Source organism: Adelges cooleyi, unplaced genomic scaffold (assembly GCF_023614345.1).
Source record: "Adelges cooleyi isolate 19-005CV unplaced genomic scaffold, UGA_ACOO_1.1 ACOO_flye_CR_arks_rails_tigmint_CR_PRNA_21, whole genome shotgun sequence".
NCBI lineage: Eukaryota > Metazoa > Arthropoda > Insecta > Hemiptera > Adelgidae > Adelges > Adelges cooleyi.
Genome location: NW_026095871.1, coordinates 8244852 through 8268434, shown reverse-complemented (window position 1 = coordinate 8268434; position 23583 = coordinate 8244852). Strand labels below are relative to the sequence as shown.

At 27.8% G+C, this 23583-nt stretch overlaps 3 protein-coding genes across 11 annotated transcripts; 2 read left to right on the top strand and 1 right to left on the bottom strand.

The window, feature by feature from the left end:
* Nucleotides 1-39: 39 nt before the first annotated feature.
* Nucleotides 40-15504, bottom strand: LOC126834092 (THO complex subunit 1). Of its 4 annotated transcripts, XM_050565768.1 has the most exons (15): nucleotides 15366-15504; nucleotides 7409-7696; nucleotides 6909-6958; nucleotides 6751-6830; nucleotides 6034-6335; nucleotides 5650-5745; nucleotides 5453-5588; nucleotides 4907-5012; nucleotides 4576-4796; nucleotides 4382-4511; nucleotides 3093-3262; nucleotides 1909-2058; nucleotides 1654-1807; nucleotides 801-1046; nucleotides 40-302 (listed from the first exon to the last, which is right to left on the bottom strand). In XM_050565768.1, exons 3-15 carry the CDS (start codon nucleotides 6939-6941, stop codon nucleotides 144-146), a joined length of 1983 nt encoding a protein of 660 aa, XP_050421725.1. In that variant the 5' UTR covers nucleotides 6942-6958; nucleotides 7409-7696; nucleotides 15366-15504; the 3' UTR covers nucleotides 40-143. The 4 variants fall into 4 exon arrangements, with proteins under 4 accessions (XP_050421725.1, XP_050421726.1, XP_050421724.1 ...); XM_050565769.1 differs by lacking the exon at nucleotides 7409-7696 and having other exon boundaries at nucleotides 15366-15488; XM_050565767.1 differs by lacking the exons at nucleotides 7409-7696; nucleotides 15366-15504 and adding an exon at nucleotides 7075-7330 and having other exon boundaries at nucleotides 41-302.
* Nucleotides 7646-10657, top strand: LOC126834097 (adenosine 3'-phospho 5'-phosphosulfate transporter 2). Its single transcript, XM_050565781.1, has 6 exons — nucleotides 7646-8187; nucleotides 8244-8362; nucleotides 8690-8952; nucleotides 9040-9230; nucleotides 9826-10004; nucleotides 10068-10657. The coding sequence occupies exons 1-6, from the start codon at nucleotides 8005-8007 to the stop codon at nucleotides 10216-10218; spliced, it is 1086 nt and encodes a 361-aa protein (XP_050421738.1). The 5' UTR covers nucleotides 7646-8004; the 3' UTR covers nucleotides 10219-10657.
* On the top strand, nucleotides 12817-22984 carry LOC126834093 (alanine aminotransferase 2-like). 6 transcript variants are annotated; one of them, XM_050565776.1, is made up of 13 exons: nucleotides 12817-12934; nucleotides 15830-15995; nucleotides 16062-16151; nucleotides 16290-16398; nucleotides 17829-17959; nucleotides 18669-18782; nucleotides 19077-19206; nucleotides 19300-19379; nucleotides 19468-19588; nucleotides 19810-19931; nucleotides 20018-20203; nucleotides 21533-21681; nucleotides 21745-22984. In XM_050565776.1, the coding sequence occupies exons 2-13, from the start codon at nucleotides 15873-15875 to the stop codon at nucleotides 21833-21835; spliced, it is 1446 nt and encodes a 481-aa protein (XP_050421733.1). In that variant the 5' UTR covers nucleotides 12817-12934; nucleotides 15830-15872; the 3' UTR covers nucleotides 21836-22984. The 6 variants fall into 6 exon arrangements, with proteins under 6 accessions (XP_050421733.1, XP_050421730.1, XP_050421734.1 ...); XM_050565773.1 differs by having other exon boundaries at nucleotides 12923-13022; XM_050565777.1 differs by lacking the exon at nucleotides 12817-12934 and adding an exon at nucleotides 13111-13130.
* Nucleotides 22985-23583: the final 599 nt, after the last annotated feature.

Below are 23583 nucleotides of genomic sequence, written 5' to 3'. Positions count from 1 at the left end.
ATTTTATTTAATTAAAATTACAAACAAATGATTTATTCCACATATAGAAATAACCTTATAGTTTTAGAATATTACCGTTAAACAAAGTTTTAAGGAAATTTGTAGTCAAAATTAAATTAAACTTTAATAGTTTTATTAAAATATTATAATTTGAGTATATTAGCTGCATCTACTAAATTAATTTCTTCCAATATATAAACAAGATCTTGTGGTTTAAGATTTTCTGCGTCATACATCCATACTTCTAATAAATATAAAGCTTGGTCTAATGGTGTAGTTCTTATACTTTTTACAAATTCAATCTAAAAAACAAAAACAATCATCTATGTCAAAGTTTTTCAGTTTTTAAAAGTCATAAAATTGATACTTTGGTCATTAAGCCTGGTTCACACTATTCTCTGTTCCAAAAGAGAATACCAATTTTGCGCATCACGATTGATGGCCGTTTTGCAAGGAAAATTTCTCTCCTTCTTGTCGAAATGTGAAGCCAAGAGTACACAACAGTTTTCGTTTAAACCTCGAATCTAACCTAAATAAGTCGCAGAGGAAGGAGGTGCATTGCGAGATATGAGTGCCGGCCGAACCCAAACTGGTCGCCTCCCGATATGTTCTTTTTTGGAACAGAGTATAAGAGCATCAACACAACACTATCTGTATTGCAACAATTAAACATTGTCTTGGCATAGACCGAAGTTAATATATTTTTTTTAAATTTTAGCTTAACAGTATCATAACATGTCAATGTATATATATATATATATTAAACCATATTTTTTAAATTATTTTAACTAGTTTACTACCTCATCTGGCTGATATCCAAATTTTTCAGCAAGCAAATTCCATTTTTCTCCTATTGCAGCTGCTACTTGTTCAATAATATGTTTTGGAATTTTGTTTTTGTCTTCTACTTCAACATTATTATCATTTTCATTTTCATCATGACTTCCATCGGTAATTTCAACTTCTTCAGATTCAGTTAAAGATTCTTTTTTTGATTCAATTTCTTTGCTTGGAGACAATCGTTTTTCTGAGCCTTGGTTTACTGGCTACAATTGAATGTATTATTAATACATTAATACATGATATTATTAATTAATGTAATATTTATTAAAAAATAGCAAATTTTAATTTGCCAAGAAATTAAACGCATATTTTGTCATAATCTATTAATCTATGTTTTGTTTTATGTAGACCTGAGCCAATATTTATTAAATCTATTTTATAGTTACACCTGTACCTCAATTTATAAAAAATAAACAAACACAAAAAAAGCGATATATGCTTGTCGAAGGTTAAATAAACAATTTATAACAGACAAACATAATGGTATATTGAATATCATAAATAATTTAGTATCAGCCCATTTGTAGTTTTATGCAATATAAAATCGACAAAATAAGTGCAATTTAAGCACACTTAGTTTTGAAATTCCATCCCCTCAAAATTGTTTGTTTTTCTTACAATAAAATGTAGGGTGGATTTTTTTTAGTTATTACAAAAATATTTGTGCCCTTGACAATAGGTGAACAATTGGTTTTCCCAGTAGACTTCGAAACATACCAGATTTTGAGTAACGCAAAGGTTACTGCGTAGTTTTTTTGTAAAAAACAAACAATTTGCTATCTTTTATAAAAGGTGTCAAACAGTACTTACGTTTTGTTTTTCTTTGCTCATAGTTTTTTTAATCATAATTTCTAAATATTCAGAAAGTTTATGAATAGGATTGTTGCTCTGAGCAAAAAAATGTGGGCTTTTTCGTGCTAATAGTCTCAAAGCCCGCCATCCAAAATTACCATCATTAACTTTCCTAAAAACAAATTAAATTATAGAGATTACATCTACCAATTTTATTTTTTTAACTGAAATAATATCATATTTTAAATAAATTTAGTTAGTTTACTTATCTACCTAAATTGATTTTCGATACATAGCTCAGGATCCAGTTGCTCAAATGCTTCTTGAAAAAATGAATCAAATGATGGTAAAAAATCCCTTTCGGGACCTTTGCAAGCTTCCAAATTGTTTGGTTTAGAATTCCACAATTTTGTTAAATCCGGACTAGAATTTCATAAATTATAATTTTAACATATTTTATTAGAGTATCATGTAATTTCTATAAAAAAAGTGTACAAGAAATAACTAATGCTTAGTTTATAGAGAAAAGCTATGAAGTATAAAAACAAAATCAATTTAGTGGCTGAAGTTATATTTAAAATATTGATATAGATGTGGTTACATAATGATTAAACACTCGCAAAACATTTACTACATGAAAGCGCAATAACTTTGTTGTACTTTAAATTACAAAAACGGATACATAAAAAGATTTCTAATAAAAAGTGTTACAATGGTGTCTCAAACACAATGATATCTCGATCAATTCAAAAGTTATGAAGTTTTCAAGTTGGAACTCTTAATAAGTTAAATAGTTAGTAAAAAGCTAATTGGCTCTCCTGAAAAATTTGCTCTGGGAAGATAAGGTACCTTTTCCCATGGACGGTCACATACTGAGACATAAATATGGGTAAACAGTGTTTTTGATTAATAATTAGTTAGCAAGAGCTGTAGCACTTGTTTAATAAATATTGATGCATTGTGAAATAAACATGCAGCAAATTATAGTTTACAGTTATGATGTGAGTTGTGATACACATTGCACAATCTTTATGAACAACAAAATTCGCTCTCGACCAGCGAACGTGTTAAGCCCAGTGCATGGATATAGGCATGGTTTAATGCATGTTGCATGCTTGCGCTGCTCTAAAACATCTAGCAGCATGTTTTCTTAGATGTTTGACATTTGGTATAATGTCCTCCTAAAGTCAAATGTATCTTACCTAGTATCAATAATTGTACCTTAAGAGTGCTAGGATTAAAACATAAAATAAAATAAAATAATAGCATAAAAAATTTCACAAACTACAAAGTGAAATACTTAGTAATTTTCTTAGCTAAAAAGATACAAGTCTCAAATTATTCAAAAATTAATCAAGATTCATAAAATAGCACTAGCTCAAACTTGAAAATGCCAACCGGTCCTTCTTTTTACTTTCCATATCACATATTATAAAAGTGTATAAATTGAAACTTACTCTCCAAGGAAAACTTTGTTATTAGCAGCCATATTTTTCATTACATCTCCCAAATTTCTACGAGGTCTCCTTTTGGGTGCTGGCATATCGATTTCATTACCAGCAGATAAAGGTCTTTTCGTGACTTCTGGACATCCATCATTTTTCCATTTATTCCATTGTTCTTCTCTCTAAAAAAATTACCAATTTTTATACCTTTGGACCAGACAAGACTATCGAACTTGGTTTTGTGATTTTTGACTAATTGCAGACCACCAAAATAAATTTCAAAGTCAAACTGGACTAAAGTCTAGATTTATAGATCTAGTATTTTTAGTCTAGATGTTCCTTCCACAGTACATCTATTTACCAGAGTAATAAAGTTTTCATAATTTGTAACTTGATTATTTTTACTATTATTATATATATATATTATATATATTTCGACACTCGGTCACAGGCGCTCCGTTTGCTGGGCGAGCAATCGTCCGGTAAAAAGGAACCGCCATCCCCCTCTCCAGCGACGGATTGACGACCCGTCCCGGAAGCGAATTCGTCAAGAAACCATCTCATGATGGCAGCGTTGGGCCATCATGGCCCGTTAAGCTACATGATTATGATGATTATATATATATGGGTCAAAACGCCATATACAAACGTCTGGAGCGAAATCCAGCAGATTTTTTTGAAAATTACACTGCATGTCTGTAACTATAAAAAGAACGTTCTCAAATTGTTTTGGATTATTTTGGCCAGAGTCGAAAAAATATTCTTAATTTTTTTCTTGACACTTCTAATTTATAACTTTTTTTTAGTATCTTCGGCCATCAAAAAAAATTAAAATGATTAAAAATCAGTTTCTTATGTAAAATAATCTCAGCTTTCTGAAAAATGTATTGAATAATTTTTCCATTAACAGAAAGTAATTAAAATTTAGTTTATAATCTAAAATGTTGGTTTTTTCGTGTTGCATAATATTTGAGAATTTTTCTAATATTTTGTTCAGAAAGCTGAGATTATTTTACATAAGAAATTGATTTTAAGTATTTTGTTTTTTGATTGCCGAAGATACAAAAAAAGTGTCAAGGAAAAAACTAAAAATACTTTTTACGACCATGGCAAAAATATTCCAAAAAAATTTGAGTACATTCTTTTCATCGTAACAGACATACAATGCTATTATAAAAAAATCCGTGGTGGTCACCCCAAATGTTTGTTTATTTTTTACCTATATACAAAAATTGTACATGATTATTCATGTAGAAGTAAAACATTCAGTTTAATTACAAGTTTTTATAATAAAACTTTACCTGTAATATATTTTTCACCACTTGGGAAAAATTTATGCCATCAGGAGGCGTATTGATTATGAGATCGTAAATTGTATTGGTGGCGTTCTTAATCCATTCAAGTTGATCGGATTTCAATTTGAAATTATCACTAAAATTAAACAAACATAACTGTAAGACTATCGAGCAATACTTACTTACAATACTGAACTAACGGTTTAAACTTGACTGGTGCATCCAAGTATTGAAATAATAACAAAAATTGAATAAGAATATAACGCCTAAAGTTGACATCGCTCAATTGCAATTCCAAAAGCTTATGGTTTGTTAAATATTTCGGAAAGTAGTGCATATTCTGTTCAACATTATCATTATTCATTCTATTGACATGTTCTAATTTATGACTTTGGAAAGTTGAGAAAATGAAATCTGTATGCTAAAATAAAATGAAACAGAACAATTAATTAAAATATCATTACTATAAATATTATTTTCAAATATTTTGAATTTTTATATAATTTCTGATTATAGTACTAATATACTCACTGTTGTAAATAATTTCCAATGATCTGGTTTGTAACATTGGTTAGGATTTCTAAAGTAGTCTTGTAGCGACCAAAATTTCAAATATAGATTTTTGTTAACATTTACCCTAAAACAAAAAGTAAGCAAGAATTTAAAAATTGGTTCAATGCCATTACAACAATATTATTATTGGTATTAATATTATTGTTATGGGTTTAGCTACTAATTGTAAGTTTTTTTACCATTTTTACAATCACATTTTGTGAGCAATGTCATTAAAATGGATGGTTTTTGCCATATAAAACATATCTTATAATTATAGTATATATTTAAAAAGCTATCCATTAACAAGAACAGACATTGTGTATCAATTTCTAGTCAAGTAGGCATTACACGATTTACATACAACGATTTACATGATTGTTAGTCACAAATACATTTGTCAATTTATTTAAATCAACAAAATGCAAAATTACACTAAAATTCTACAAAAACGTTCAGTGTTTAATAAAGATTATATAAATTATTAAAGGACAAATAATAGCTACATGCTAAAATAATAATTACTTTTCAATATCAAAGTCTGTTTTTGATTCATCTGCTATATTTGAATCTTGTATTATATCTTCAATTTGTTCAAAATTACTTTCGCTCAAATATTCCGTCGTATTTTCCAAATTAAACTCGCTTACAATATTTAAACCTAATATAAAAAAGTTAATGACTTATCATAAATTATTAACTAAGTATGATATTACACAAACCTGATCTTTCTGAGAAAGGAAAAAATTTGGCTAAAAACAATAAGATACGTCCACAGAACACGGTGTTTCGGGATCTCGATAGACGACGTAATAAATCTAAAATATATAAACATCTAAATATTTTTGTCACTAGTAAATATCAATACTATTTATAATTTTAAAAATTACCATATTATAAACAAAAATATTTATGAATAATAAGCTGTTTCAGCTTAACTAAGAAGGAAATGAAAAAATATATAATGTTTTTTTCCAATTATTGGTTTTGGCTTTAAACATACAAATCAAATATGACACATATAATTACTCCTCAAACCTCTAAATTTGTATTATCATATTGGTCAAACTTAATGTGAAAGCCTAGTTCTGCTTAATAAAAATTACCATTACACATCCGTAGTAAGTTATTTTTACATGCTGTAAAGAACTGAGGTTCCTTAAGCAAGTGAACATTTGATTCAACATGGTCAAACATTTTCTCACAACAATCCAACGTTGTCACGTCGAACATGTCCGATAATATAACTACTGGCATAATGGCAGTACACATTTCATTTCGCACAAGATCAATTGTAAATGATGTCCACTTCTTACAAAGGTCATAAATATTTGGTGGCTTGGATAAAACCACATCCAAAACATAACATCTTAAAACTTGATCCAATATTGAACGTCTATCAGCATCACTAAAATATAAAATGCGAATAATTAAAAATAAAAACAATACAAGTTACCAAAAACCTGTAATTGTTCAACTTAAACCCAAACAGCAAAATATCAGCTATAAACAATTAGTTTACTTGTGAAACCAATTAATTTTTATAGCATGTCAATTCTAAATATTGATTTGCTTTAACTGTTTATGGCGACATCTCACTTTTCAAAAGCTCTAAATGATAATTTCATTAATTTTTAAACGTAAATTTAATTTAAAAATAATACTTGTTATTTAACCATGTAAACAAGTTATAATCTTTGATCAACTTTTCTACTACTAAATCAGTTAAATTAAAAAATCTAGTAAGGAATTAGATAAACTGAAGTAGGTAATGGTTGTGTAGGAAAATTAAACCAATAATAAAATAAAATGATAAACGTTACCCGAGATTAAAATTATGATTTTCTTTTACTACATCTTTAATAGCATTTATTGTAGATACATTTGGCACCTTTAAAATTGTCTATATATAAAAACAAAATTTGGATTAATAGTTGCAGGCTAATAATAATTATATATTTTTTGAAAGTATAGATCATACTTTTAACTCCTCCCTATAACTACCGATTGCCATTTCGATGATCTTCAGTTCTATAAAATACATGTTTACACATATCAATTAGTTTGGTTGAAATTAAAATGACATAATATATATATTTATAATAAAATAGAGAGCCTAAGATAAAAAGCGTCATTTAAAAACCTACGTAATATTTTGATTTGGTAAAATTTTAAGATGAGTTACATTGGTCTTGAAACAAGAAGACTATTGACTTATAATAATAACGGAATGTCGTCACTCGCCACTGTCATGTGTAAAAACTAAAGACTCAAAGGATAACGCTGAAAAGTGAAAATTTAAAATTTAAATCTGAATTCAGTGTCGAATGTCGATTATGATTCACGGCCGTGGTATACATTGATAGATCTATAAATGTTATCTATTGTTTACACAAATAATCCATTTGGAGAACGCGGTTGCCACCAAAAGTATTTGCTCCGAATGTCCTTCATTACCCCAAAGTTCAAATACACACTTACCAATTTCACGTTACATTTCAATTATCAGTGTAGACATCGTTTCAGAATAATGCTATTTTGATTTCTTAATTTGGAAAACACTGTTATTGGAGGGGAAATTCTGAGTCAATCATAGATATCTATGTTTATAGTATTTGCAGCTATTTATTTTATCATGATTATCATTCGGATTGACCAATGGGCAACGTTATTTCACAAATTACAGTTAACAGATTAGGAACATTCCACCGGTGACTGTACAACCACGTATATAATATAGTTCTGGCTATTCTGTGATTAAACCATTATCTATAAGCCAACATTTTTAAGAATAATTAATAATAATTAATAAATAAATAATGAAAATCCTACTATACTATACATTTAAGATTTTTAATAAAACTAAAACAAGTCAGAAAATCATATTCTTAACTGTAAAGTAAAAATTAATAAATTCTTCTACTTTTATTTGTATAACTTATGACATAGAGTACATTTAAAATAATAAGTTTATTTCGTACTTTCATGCTAATTTTAAAAAATAAAGTGACGAAATCTTTTCAATTATTATTGTTGATCTAGTTATTTGTTCACTATCAACAATATCCGTTGTTTGAATGGAAACTAAGATTTATATTAACGAATCAAATTACCAAAATAGTTCATATAATCCTCTTAAACAAGAGGAAACTCCGAGGAAATTATTATGGGTTGATATAAGCCATTTCTCTGAGTTATGGCAATTTTTCATTTGCTCTTTAGTGGTATTTCTTTTCTTTATACCTTATGGATATTTACAGGTAAACATAATAATTTTACTAGTAAATCATATATTAGTTTATATATTTATTTCCAGGAAGCGATATTTGCGATCAAAGGGTTTAAACCATTTGGGTGGTACTTGACTCTTGTACAATTTTTTAGTTACTCAATTTTTGGATTAATAGAAAGTCAATTCAATAAAACTAAAAGGAGGTACCAATTATATATTTTAATTAAAACATTTGGTATTACTGTACTTGTGAGAATTGCTGTAGAATACTATAATGTACTTGAAATTTACATGTTGTTAAAATAGCAGAGAAGCACCTTTGCAAATTTCTTAATTCTTTATGAGATCGGTGGTTTTTATTTTTGAAATTGGAGTGGTTCAGACCCCAAGAAAAATTCAAATAATTACCACTATTATAATGCTCATAAAATTTATATTATGAGATGACTATTTATTAATTCTTATATTCCATATTCATTTAGTATTGACACCAAAATAGTATTAATCATCATTTTTTATTTTTTTTTCAGAATACCTATAATATTGTACCTTTTATTAGGTTTAATATTGTTAGGATCCATGGGGTTTTCAAATGCCTCACTTGGGTACCTAAATTATCCTACACAAGTCATATTTAAGTGTTGCAAATTGATACCAGTAATGATTGGAGGTATAATTATTCAAAAAAAAGTTTATAAACTCATTGATGTTTTAGCCGCATCAAGCATGTGTATTGGACTGATCCTATTTACTTTAGCTGACAATAAAGTTTCTCCTCATTTTAATCTTTTAGGTAAACTATAAAATGTTTATTTGATCATGTGTTTAAATATATATATATTTATATGTAATACCTATTCATATTTGTTTTCATTTACAGGAGTTATTTTGATAAGCTTGGCATTATTTTGTGATGCACTTATTGGAAATTTTCAAGAAAAAATGATGAAAAAACACAATGCTTCCAACGCTGAAATTGTATTATATTCATATTTTATAGGGTTTTTGTATTTGTTATTAATATTGCTGGTGAATGGAGAATTCAGGGAAGGAACAGAATTTTGCATTCAGGTTGTACATCTTATAGTTATATTCGGTGACACATTATAGGCATTATTTTTGGTTGTACTACATCATCGATTCTGTATCCCCACATTAGTTAAAATCTAACTTATGATACATAAAAATGTTGTAGGATATATAAAATCTTAGAACATTTTTTAAAATATGCCACTGATTATACTTATATCGTAGATTAAATTTAGTATAGATGGACCACGTCTATATATGAATTTTACGCACCTTTTTTGTAGATTTCATAATAGTTTTAACACTGTAAAAACCAAAAATACGGGTAAATAGTGTTGCTGGTTGTTACATAAGCATTGCTTATTTATATTATATTTAATTTAAACTTAGAAACTTAGTACTATGAACTTAAAATTTTCATTTTAAATAATTAATGTATTGTTATTATCCTCTATTACAATATTTATTATTATTATTATTATTATATAAGACAAGCCCAATATATAAAGTATTATTTGTACAATACAATATACAATTGAAATAAAAAAACTTATGTTTTATTACACTATTATGTAGTTTAATTATTTTCAAAACAATTAAAAATATTAATGAGGATTTATTTTTTATTTTTTAGTAGAATCCAGAAACATATTTTTATATATTTCTATTTTCATTATCTGGATTTTTTGGTGTACAAGCAGTCTTGGCTTTAATCAGAACATGTGGTGCATTAGTCGCAGTTACTGTAACAACTTGCCGTAAAGCAGTTACCATTATTATTTCATTTTTATTGTTTTCAAAACCATTTACTTTTCAGTAAGTTAACATTTTTTTTATAATACAGTAAAATAATAGCTAATGCAAATTTTTTTTTTACAGGTATGTGTGGGCTGGAGTGTTAATTGTCTTAGGAATTTATTTAAATGTTTTGGGGAAAACAAATTTCTCAAATCTTAAACAAATTCCTGTAAAAGTTGGTAAGCTATTTGAAAAATCTAGAAAAAGAAGAAAATCACCTATTATAGTTTAAATTGTGTAAAATATTAACTTTTTATAATCAACTTCACGTAATATCTTTATACATTATACAATGTTATAAGTAAAAATGTGATTGCGTTAATGTTTTTACACAACTGATACTTGTGACATAACAGACTTCAAGAATAAAATTAAGCTTAATACTTTTGCACTAAAACAATTTTAGTTGATGGTTATAAAATTAATGAAAAGAGAAATAAAAGTTGGCAATAATGCTAATACAGTTAAAGTTACCAAACTCTTTATCTTTGATGTGTAGCTGAGAAGACATTGTTTTTATAATGGCTATTTTTTAATTCTAAAGATTATATATTTATGTATACTAGCTGCGTTGCCCCGGCTTTGCCCGGAGTTATGCAATATGCCAATTTTTTTTAAAATTTGATCCTACTTATAGTTCTTGAGGTTATACCTTGTGTATAATATATTAAAGAATAAATATATCGCTTGCGTCTTCAAGATACAATTGTAGCTATTGATTTAAGTTTATTAATTTATTTATATATATTTAAATAATGAACCTTTAAATATAAAAGTTATAAAGCTAAACTAAATCATCTTATCTCAATACAGCTGTATTTAATATAGTGAAAGAAAATTGCTTTTTATTTAATTTTGTTGTTACTTTATTTCATATTTAATTAACTTATTCTATTACAATACTTGCTTATAATTTATAAACTACATTTGTCATCTAATTATTTAGTGAATAGATAATTCTTTGGTTTCCCACTCTAGAGCAAGCTACAAAACTTATAGCATTCTCAGGCACTTCGGCACTTAATTCCCAGCTACTTCACAAACTTCCCCTAAGAAATCAGTTGGTACGATAACTACTTTTGAGTTTTGACAGCCATATCTTCAAACTCAGCCCCTGCAGTTCCAAACCGAACTTACATTTTATTATAAATAAGATTTCAATTACAAATTTATTGTGTCCCTTTAATAACTATAACTTAAATTGGTCTAACTATGTAATTTTTAAAAATTACATTTTGAAAATTTACATTCTGTGTACACATTTTTTCCTCCCACATCCACCCACGCAAAGCGAACGTGACTAAACACTCCTATGATCCGGAGGTTACTAAGAGCTATCTACCACCATAACCGTGGGTGGTGGTTGTTGAAGTAAATGCGAATTCACATAAAATTTAAAAACACATAAAATTCACATATATATATATATATATATATATATATATATATATATATATGTATAAAGATATTAGCATTTCCTTTATTTTGGAATTTTTCGAAATGTTGTGCTCCCAGGATTTCAAACTACTCTAGTACAATTATTTACTGCAAATTTTTAATTTATTTTCAATGCTATTTTATTTGCATTGTGTACCGAGTAATTTTGTCTGACGTAATTTTTTTTTATATTTTTAAAATCCTGAAAACTTACTCTACAATACCTATGTATTGATACATGGATAAAAATAAGGAACTTTTAGTAACACCTTAGAAAATCAATAAAACATGGATAATATCTTTTTTTCATTAAAAATAATCACAACTAGTTTGAAAAAAAAATTATTTTTTCTTCACTTATTTTTGAGTTAAATAAAAAATTTTTTTTTTAAATATTAGAGAATTAAAAAAATTTAAACGAAATATTATTTATGAAATCAAATAAACCGCTAAACTTAAAAATCGTACTTTCTGACTTAACTTGTGTACTATTTAATTTTTGTCTGTCTCCAAAAAAAAATTATATTTTTGAAAATCTGAATACTTGCTCTACAACATCTATGTATTGATACCTATATGGCCGTATGAGTAAAAATGGTTACATTTTAGTACTACTCTTAAAAAAAAAAAGAAAAAAAATGTGTTTTTCTTTACTTACCTTTTAGTTAAATAAAAAAAAAATTTTTAATATTAGAGGGTAAAAAAATCGTAAACGAAATATTATTTTCTGAAATAAAAATAACAGCCAAACTACAATAACTGAACTTTAAATAGTAATACAAAACGTTCTGGTAAACATGTTAATATTCATAATTCATATTAATTGTGTTGATATTTTTTACATATTTTATAATGGGACTTTTGAGAAACTAGAATTAACTTTCGGACCACTGTGCGCCCTTGACTACAGATTCAGCTTGGGAATCTACAGATCCTAAATACAGCCCTGATAATAACCCGATCATTACCATTACAAACATTCTGCCGTTTAAACCTTGAACTGTTTTTAATGAATGTGAATGTAGAGCAGATACATATAACCGCTAATAATTACATACCTATAGTAGATTATATAATATTTTCGCTCTACTTGGGCTATACCGATAAATTTACATACTATTTTGTATGCAATTTTGTGAAATCATCGTGATACACCAATGTATAATATTTTCTAAATAATTATCCAATTGTTAATTGTGCCATTATGGACTGTCTTAATAATTATTACGCACTACTGTAATTATATAGCGAACGGCAAATAGGGTATTACGCTCGATAGCTGTTGTAACTTGTATACATTCCTTTTATAGTTATATACATAATACATTCTCCTGTATCTTAACAAGTTAACTGCGTGGCCTTATAACCCCTATTTTGTTGGCTATGAGCAATGATATTTTGTAATATGGACAACAATATACTTTATAAAACCACATGAGCAAAGAATTTAAACGAAGACACACTGCAGTCCACATGAATTTTTAATTCTTGCCTATACATATCAACTTTAAGTAAGTAACAGTAATTTACAAGTGCCGTTATACCGTTAATTATATTAAAAAGAATTATATTCAAATAATTGGAGCTGTAGCTGTGTATGTAAGTGTAATGAAATAAAATATAATATTTGAGACTTATATTCTTGAAAATTTGTTATGGTAAATACTTCTGTATAGAAGTTCCGATACTCAATGTTACACTGTTAAGGTGAGAATTTTTTTCTTATCTTATAATGTTTAAATATAAGGTTTACTAAATTAATTTATTAGAAAATTAACGAATTGCTTCGTGATAGGTATTTCCTGTAACATTTTCTTAAAAGTTGATCTCTCAAAAATTATGAAATTTTTTTTTTCAATCCATAATTCTCTGTTAAGTTCTCATTGTCAAAAACAAAAATCACTGTTGAATGGCATTATCAGTTTGTAGGAAAATTATGCAGGAAATATCATGGGATTATTTCTTTTGTTTACATCATTACCTTTTACCTATTTCATAAATCAAATCTGTAAACTTCTCTTGTTAGGGATATGAAAAAAATTCCATTCTTAGTACCTTCCATTAATCATTAATTATTCATTGTCATTAGTTATTACTGCACTTCATATAAGTATTTAATTAAATTTACCTGGTGTAAATATAAGTAAATCGCGAAGAAATACGTTTTTTTGCATTTAGTAGGTAGTAGACCACTAATTATTTGACCAAGCCCCTACTGTCAACGTAGACAGGGTCAGCCTGGCGGCTAAAGGACCCTAAAAAATAACTTTATCTGTACATTTTAGATATTTTTCACAATTTTACCCTAGCAAACCCCAAATAATGTGTTAAATGCGCGAGCCCCAGGGCATAAGTCATAACATTTTAAACTAGCATTATACCTAATACCGAATAAATAAGAAATAATTCAGGCCATACAATATATTATGGCATTAGAAAATAAAAGTGAACTGCATTAGTCTCTCGGTAATCCGGCACCTATTATTTTCGTAATACAAACGAATAATACTTGAAATATGTAGCTTATTGATAAAGTCAATCATATATAGTCTCAATAAACTAATTAGATATATTTGTATACAGTTAACCGACAATCCCGTTTGATCCGACAGTCCTCAGGTCTGATATCTGCTGGATTACTGAGAGGTCACTGTACTTGTACATTTTTAGATTAGATTAATTAACACGTTTCATATTTAATGGCGAAACCATTTTTTTTATACTTATTTAGTTTAATGTCCAATAAGAACATGTAAATTGACAGCCGATATGTTATAATGTAAAACGTAAATTTATATTATTATCACTGCAATAGGCACGTATAAAATTGTATTAACGATGTTAAATATAGATCTTAATTATTTTAACATATTGTGTCATAAAAATATGATGTATGGCTATAAGCCAGTAGGGCTACATACTTAGTTCTAAATGTTACGTGTTATTTATAAATATTTTCTTGCTAAAAATGTTGATAAAAAGTTGCACAATGTCACGCAGTATTATGTATTATCCACCTATTTATTGGTTTTTTAAATTGAATATAGATAACTATTAAACCGTCTCTATTATATAATTACAGGTATTATCTCTTAAAAACATTTTTATAATAAGCAAGCATTTAATTTTAGTAGACAGTACAGAGTTACATTTGGTATAGCGTGTATAGTTTAGATTATCATTTGGTCAATCATTTATATACCTATATAGCTATATATAGCCATAATATTATAACAAACAAAATTACGAAGGTCATTTTAGATATCTTATACTATATACAAACGAGTACTTAAAAAAAATTCTACAATGCGATTAGATACAACACAATATTGATTTATTTGAAATAATGACTCGACAGTTAACACCGTAAACTGTAGCGCTCATACACTTTTTAACCTACGTCCCACACTGCTTCAGACGGAAAAGGTAACCTATTTAGCATTTTGTTTGATAACGTTTACTCCTTATGTCCCCAATAATTGTATGCTTCAATTTCAACCTATTAATAAATTCTAATGGGCTTTCATTAAATCGTGCAATAATTCTCAAATACTCGCCCCGGTTACGACCTAATAAATTGGTATTTGTAGTCAAATCGTCACCGTTGGCGGTTTACCGTTCAATTAGCACTCTTGACTCAAGTCACATCTGTAGTTTTTTCTTAACTGTTACCATGTTACTGGAATTGTGAACCCAACCCAGAAAAAATCAATTACATAATAATAATATTATTATTATTTCTTTGGACTTTGGAGTCGTGTGTTACTATCACAGTTTAACTATAAAAATACTGTTGTTGATTAAGATTAATATTATAGTTTTTATAATTATTAATTTTTAAATATTAATAAATAATAACCTATTACTAGGTAAGATAATTATAATAATGTGTACTACTAATATTTGGTTTTTGTTTATAATTATCATCAAAGATGTACATACTTGTGTTAAATGTGTTGAGTCATTACAAATATTTGGATTGTTGTCACTTGTCACGAAAAAGTTGTAAATACGAATTTGTTTTTTTTTTTAAACTTTAATCTCACGTATGTTGTGCCAACTGTTTTAAAAGTACAATTGTTTTAATCGATAAATCTTGGCTGTTGATCAATAGATTACATGCTAGTATTATCTTTTGAATGACCTATTATTATAATTTCTAATCAGTGTTCAGACTACCAGCTATATTTGCTTTTTAATATAATTTCCTTAACGCATGAGTATAAATTAATTAGTTGTTATTTACTGCCTCTGAGCTCAGTCAATATCACTCTATTAAACTCATACGTGTCCATTTTGAAACTTTAAATGTCTCTTCCAAACCTTAGAAAATTTATCGGCTGTCCGGCCAACTATGGATTTTGCCACAGTGTTAAGTCACATTTAGAATTTTCCCCCTTTTTGAGGTTGTTGTCTATAAAATCGAGGAGCTTTCATACCAATCTAAACATGCAACTTGGTCAGCGGACACTTACGTTAGACAACATGAACCCAAATATTAAGGTGATGGAATATGCAGTCAGAGGGCCCTTGGTAATTAGAGCTACAGAAATTGAAAATGAATTAAAAAAAGTAAGTTCATTTGTAAAATAAGCCTTTTTTTAAAAAAATTATTATTGTTTAAACTTTTAATTTAAGGGTGTCAAAAAACCATTCAACGAAGTACTTAAAGCAAACATTGGGGATTGTCATGCAATGGGACAAAAACCTATTACATTTATAAGACAAGTAAGTCTTTGCATTTAAGCCTTATTTTATTATGCAAATTATAGATTAATTTACATTATTTTAAAAACGACTTGGGAGAAATTAAGTTAATTTATTATAATATACTATACTATAGATGTTTAATTGTTACTATTTTAGGTACTTTCCTTAGTTTCACAACCAGAATTATTGGATGATGCTCGTTACCCAGATGATATAAAGAAACGAGCAAAGGACATATTAGATGGATGTCGTGGTGGCAGTGTTGGTAATATAACATTTTATATTATTATTATTATTATTATTATTATTATTCAATAATTATTACAGTATAGAAATAGTGTTCTTATTTACTACTATAATTTGTTTACTATCATTACCTAGTAGTAGTAGTAGTAATTATATCTAATAATTAAATATTACGTAACCTTTAAATAATCTATCGAGAATATGACAATTATTAGCTGGTAGACGGCTGTTTTATTTTATTATTAAAATAAAAATTGTCATTATTAGTAGAACTGTTAGTTAAGAGTATTAAAACATGTTTGAACGATAATTATGAATTTCAAAATGATTTGGATGATAAAAAAATAATATATTTTTAAATTATTTTTTATTTTCATTTCCTTTTTTCTAATTGTTCATTTTTCGAATAAAGTAGTTGGCTTAGATTATATTTATGTCATACAAAGCTTATTCTCTGTGCATGAAACAAATGTGAATGTACTTTATTATATTGAATCAGAGACTTGATTAGGGGGGGGGGTTTAATTGGTAGAGTTGCTAATACTATTTTTTTTAGTTACGGGCCTGGGGGGGGGCGCGGACCCTCCTGGAGCCGCCTATGTATTGAATTAGAAATTAAACAGAATTTATTACTAGTGTAATCAATTGCAGGTTTTATGTTGTTCAGTTATTTTATTCCTGGTCAATGGCCTATGTCTATTATTAAATTTAAAAAATAATAAAATATGAGAAAAAACTAGTTTTACAAAATTTTAATACATTTAATTTTAATTAATTTCCAGAAATTTTTGAATAAGCGTAAGAGTAAATTTTCAAAGTATACTTTGTACTACTTATTTATAAGATAGTTCTTTTGGTAGTAAAATTTGACATAACAGGAAAAATGTACTCCTCGAATAATTGTTTGATTACAATAATTTTTTATTTTTGAAAAATGAGGACTCCCTATAATGCACTCCAGACTTAAACAACTAGTCAAAAGTAGCAATCAAAGTCTTTTTAATGTGCAGAATGCAGAAACTAAAATTAAAGAAGCCTTATGCACTTTGTAGGTAGTATTTTTATTTTAAACAAATTTATAATTTTTGAAATTGAATCACTTTCTTTGCGTGAGACTTTTTCCCATAAGTCAGGTTTTTGAACAAATAATAATTGTAGAATTTGTTCTATTTTATTATGTAGAAACTTTAGATTAGTTTCCAGATTTTTTCTGCATTTTTAAAAATATACTCTATATTCAAAAGATAAACCAGCTCCAGAAACTAAAACGTGTTACTCCTGGCAGCGTCTGATTACCCCAGTGGTGCCAGGCGTGATGTAATTTAGTTTCTGCGTGTATTGTGCGTAATTTAGTTTCTGCGTTTAATGACTAATTGTTATTGAGGAAGTTTCACCTGCAAGTGTACAATGTTAAAAGATAATTATATTGAAGGTTTTCTTATTTTTTAGGATCATATACCGATTCGCCTGGCATAGAAATAATACGTAAACATGTGGCACAATATATTGAACGCCGCGATGGTGTCCCATGTGATTATTTGAACGTTATTTTATGCGCTGGTGCATCTGATGGAATCAAGGTTGATATTCATGTTGTACAACATTGAAAATAATTTTAATAATTATCAAGGGTTTGCAGCGATACATTTTTGAAAATCAATATCACGATATATTGATGTTGAGTTTAGTTTTTTGTATTGCAAATATTGCAGTATCATAATATTTGTTATCAACATAAAAATTACCACAAGGAGTAACAATATCAAAGTATTATCGTTGACCCCTATGAGTGATGGTTATTAAAAAATCCAGATATTCAAAAAAAAATCTTATAATATAAATATGTATTTAATTAAAATGCTTTTGATGAAAATAAAAAAACAAATGTCAAAAGATACATTGCTTTTGGGAGTGCCAATTTCAACAAATCTGAAATCAAAAATCTTTTTATCGTCAATGTAAAGTGTTTTAAAAATATTTTATGATAAGCTTTAAGAAATTGTATTAATATTTATGCTGGGTTGCATAAAAAATAAATTGAATGGTTCATTCTAGTTTAATGGACCAATCATGGGCCACTAAATTATGTTTAAGGAACTTTTAAACAACTACTGGTTTATTAAACATTTAGTGAACGTATAAGCACCCGGCAATAGCATTTTTAAAAATGTTTAAATTGATAAATTATCGTTTTTTGTGAATATCCTAGTTTTTGGATTCCCATCACTAACCCCTAGTAATAAATACTTATTTATATTGCAAATCATATGAACTATTATATATTTTTAGTCTATTCTTCGATTGATGGTGGCTAATGTTGATGGAAAGAAACCTGGTGTTATGATTCCTATTCCTCAATATCCATTGTATTCTGCTACATTAGCAGAATTTAATATGGCGCAGGTCAGTAGTGTTAAATAAGTAATATTGTATAATAAATTGATTAAGTATCATAACCCCACACTTGGACCAGGTCTGGTTTTCTGAAGAAGTTAAAATACTTTACAAACCCATATAAAAGGGGCACTTAAGTATGCTAACACAAATGTACATTTTTTTTTTTAAACCTGTTAACAACATTAATTTTTATTATGATTTTAATTTAATTTTTAGCTTTGATGCTGATCCGCATGAAAGCTATTGGTTTTACAATGATGTGAGCTTTTTCTATATTTAATATTATTTGAAAACTTGCAGATTGGATATTACTTAGATGAGTCTAAAAACTGGGGATTGGATATGAACGAACTAGAACGTTCACTTGCAGAAGCCAGAAAGCATTGTAATCCTAGAGCTATTGTAGTTATAAATCCAGGAAATCCGACTGGTTGGTTTTTATTAGACTATAATAAGAATAATATTTTTACATGTAGAATTACTTCATTATTTAATATAAAAATTCAACAAATGTTTTTTTTAGGTCAAGTTTTAACTAAAGAAAATGTAGTTGATGTCATTAAATTTGCATATAAAGAAAAATTATTTTTACTTGCTGATGAGGTAAGAATGAATGACTACAAAAATTATTTAGTTTTTTTTTTAAATTTTATGCTATTTGGTTTTTTAATTATTAATGGTCAACTTTTAGGTATATCAGGATAATGTTTATGCTGAAGGAAGCCAATTTTATTCATTTAAAAAAATTTTAACCGAGCTAGGACCTCCTTATAGCGAAATGGAGTTGGCATCATTTATGTCTTGCTCTAAGGGTAATGGTTTTATAAATTGTATTTCTGTTATAGAGAGATTTTAAATGGGATTTATTGTGTTTCAATAATGATGTTCAAGAAATGTTGTTTTCTAATAAATTTGTTAAAACCCCATAATATTCTGTTTTAATATAGTATACTACATATTAGTTTGCTTGTTTTATTATTTTTAATTTATTTGATTTAAACATATTTTAGTAATGAATTCTTTTCGTTTTTAGGTTATATGGGAGAGTGTGGTTTAAGAGGAGGTTACACTGAAGTTATTAATTTAGATTCAGATGTCAAAGCAATGTTAAATAAAAGTATTTCAGCCATGTTGTGCCCTACAGTTCTTGGTCAAGTACGTATCATAAAAATATTAATTATGTATTCATAATCGCTAAATAAATTTTTGTTTTTAATTGGCGTGTTGATATTTTTAAACAGACAGTTATGGATTGTGTTGTGAATCCCCCACAACCGGGAGAACTGTCTTATGAAAGTTTTCAAACAGAAAAAACTAGTGTATTAGAATCATTGAAAGAACGAGCAATATTAGTGGCGGATACATTTAATAGTATTCCCGGTGTGTCTTGTAATCCAGTTCAAGGAGCCATGTATGCTTTTCCTCAAGTACGTTTGTTTTACTGTTATTATTAAAAGTAAAATATAATTTTTTTAATAATACACTGGGTTACACGGAAAGTGGCGCACTTGAAATAAACTATTAATTTTAAATGTTATGACTTCCACTTGACATTTTTATGCTTAAAATAAATAAAATTCAATTTATGACACCGTTATTAATGTGCTAGCATATGATTTTTTCGTCTTATCACATAAATTCCTACAGGTTAAGCAAAACAGATCTGAAAAGGATATCTATGGATAATTCAATGGTTAGTTCATTTTACGTTCTCGGCCTTCGAACACGAAAAAAAGAATTTTTGTGGACAATTAACAATAAATAAACAATTTAAAGTGAAAAAAATGGTGTTAACTAGTGAACAAATTGCCCGTGCTGTGGCCTTATCAAAGATGGGCGCAGTCAAAGGTACGCGGCCCGTATCCTGGATGTACCGGAAAGTACACTTCGTAGGTGCGTCCGAAGATACAAAGAGACTGGTCTCTTAACCCGTAGACCTGGTACAGGTCCGCAGAGGGCCACAAATAGGGTGGACGACCGTTTTATGCAGTTATACGCATTACGAAATCGTGGCTCTGTTCCTGTGCAGATAGCCCAAAGGCTTCATGCAGCTCGGGGAGTGGATGTTTCTGCCCAAACAGTACGAAGAAAGTTGGCAGAATATGGACTGCATTCATTTAGACCAGCAAATGCACCCGCATTGACGGTAGCGCATAAGCGAGCGCGATTGGAATTCGCGCGTGAGTATAGTGCGTGGACAGAAGCAGAATGGAGTGACGTCCTGTTCACCGACGAGTCCCGCTTTGCCCTTTACGCATCAGATGAACGTCAAAACATCCTAAGAAGAAGTGGCGAGCGTTACGCAGCCTGTAATTTCGTCCCATTTACGTCCATCTGATACGGGCCGCGTACCTTTGACTGCGCCCTTCTTCGATCAAGGCCACAGCACGGGCAATTTGTTCACTAGTTAACACCATTTTTTTCACTTTAAATTGTTTATTTATTGTTAATTGTCCACAAAAATTCTTTTTTTCGTGTTCGAAGGCCGAGAACGTAAAATGAACTAACCATTGAATTATCCATAGATATCCTTTTCAGATCTGTTTTGCTTAACCTGTAGGAATTTATGTGATAAGACGAAAAAATCATATGCTAGCACATTAATAACGGTGTCATAAATTGAATTTTATTTATTTTAAGCATAAAAATGTCAAGTGGAAGTCATAACATTTAAAATTAATAGTTTATTTCAAGTGCGCCACTTTCCGTGTAACTCAGTGTATATTTGTAAATGTGCTAATAAATTATTCCAATAGATCCAATTACCAGAAAAAGCTATTAAAGAAGCAAAAAATCAAGGAATCGATCCCAACGCGTTTTATGCATTTCAGCTTTTAGAAAATACTGGTATTTGTATTATTCCTGGTTCTGGTTTTGGTCAAACCGAAGGAACATATCACTTCAGGTATAATTATAGTTAATATTTTTATTTTTGTATTAGTAATATTGTTTTTAATTTTACTTCCAGAACTACTATTCTACCACAACTGGATAAACTTGTTACCATGCTTGAGAGTTATAAAAATTTTCATTTAAAATTTCTTGAGCAATGGAAATAAGTATTGAATAACAATTTGGGCAATAGTAATATAATAAATGTTTAATATTTAATTAGTTAGTTGTATCAACAAATTATGTCTAACATTAACAATAGGTAGTATAGTTAAACTGATTAGCCACTTCAGAATTTTCCTAAATTTTACAAACTTTGTTGACCAAAGATAAATATTACTGTAGTTTGTACTTTGTTTAAAAACAAATTTAAACTTTACTAGACAGTTATGTTCCTAATCTTAAAATTATTTTACATAGTTCTTATTTATTTGACTTTTTTTGGTTTCAAACTTGTGTTCTTTATATTACTATTAGCCATACTATTTATCTCTGTGTTTGACCAATGATTACCGACTATTTATATTTTATCCTTTTGATGTTACCTTAACTATTGTCATTTCCAAGACTGTAAAAACCAAAATTATTATATATTTATTTAACACCTTATTTCAATGACCTTTGATTCCTAAACTAAAAACTTGAATACTATCTATTAAGAATAATTCAGCGATGGTATCATATAGGTATCGTTGATATGAGCGATAGGATTTCAAGTTATTATATTTAATAGTATATAACGTAATATCTTTTTTTCTTATTTAATGGAATGTAATAATTATCGTCCATCCATTTTCGTACTTATTATAAATTACTATGACCATATTCATCATTATAACATTTTTAAACATCAAATCTTAATAATTCTTGAATTGTATGACTTTTCCTTATTTAATTTATAGCTAATAATGTTTAGGGATACTTGTTTTTATTTTCTGTAAAATGATTCATATAATAACTGACCATACCCTATTTATATCCATCCTACTACTACTTAATTTATTTAACATCTTGGCTATTTTTTTAAGCATTTATCATTTACAACTCATGACTAAAAAAAATTGTTTTTATTTTACATTATGTATACTTTTGTTTTTGTTTTTATTGTTGTTATAGATAATTAAATGTTTCGTGTATACTAAATTGTATACGGTAAATATTCACATTTAATATATTTTATTGATATAGTTTCAGATTAAAAAGTAACTATGTAATAACATTGCTAATGTAATGTCGGTTAAATATGCTTTTTAACATTAAAATATATTAAATAAGATATTAATATGTATTTTAATAAAACAACTTAGTGCTATCAATACACCATTTGTTATTTTTATTGTAAGAAATATTTTTACAAGTATTTCATTATGTTCCTGTTTGTGTAACATAAAACCCATAGTAAAAATCAAAGGGGATGCGTATTAATATAGAAGAAAATATTCCATAAGTATGAAACAGTTTTTTATATATACTCATGGGCCAATATATTGTACAAAATCAATCTATTCTTAATTGTATTCAATATGGAAACCAAATTTTTTATGTAATTTACTTGCATAATATATAAAATCATCATTATGTATATTTATTCTTCAGCAATCATTAACCACTAAAGTAAACATAAGATGTCTAAAACCTTTCATTCAATTTAAGAACACAAATAACGACAACCGATTTTTACATACTAAACAATAATTGCTAAATGTATTATTAGTATAAAGAATTTAACTCTAACATTGTTTTCTTTTAAAATATTCATTAATAGTATGTGGTTAAGAAAGTAGTTTTACATATAGATTTATTTTTGTCAGTCTAAAACATAATTGAACACATACAATTTTTATAATTTGAAATTGTAACATTTTAATTAAATATAAATCGATGATTTCAATAATATTAATACATGGTATTGAAC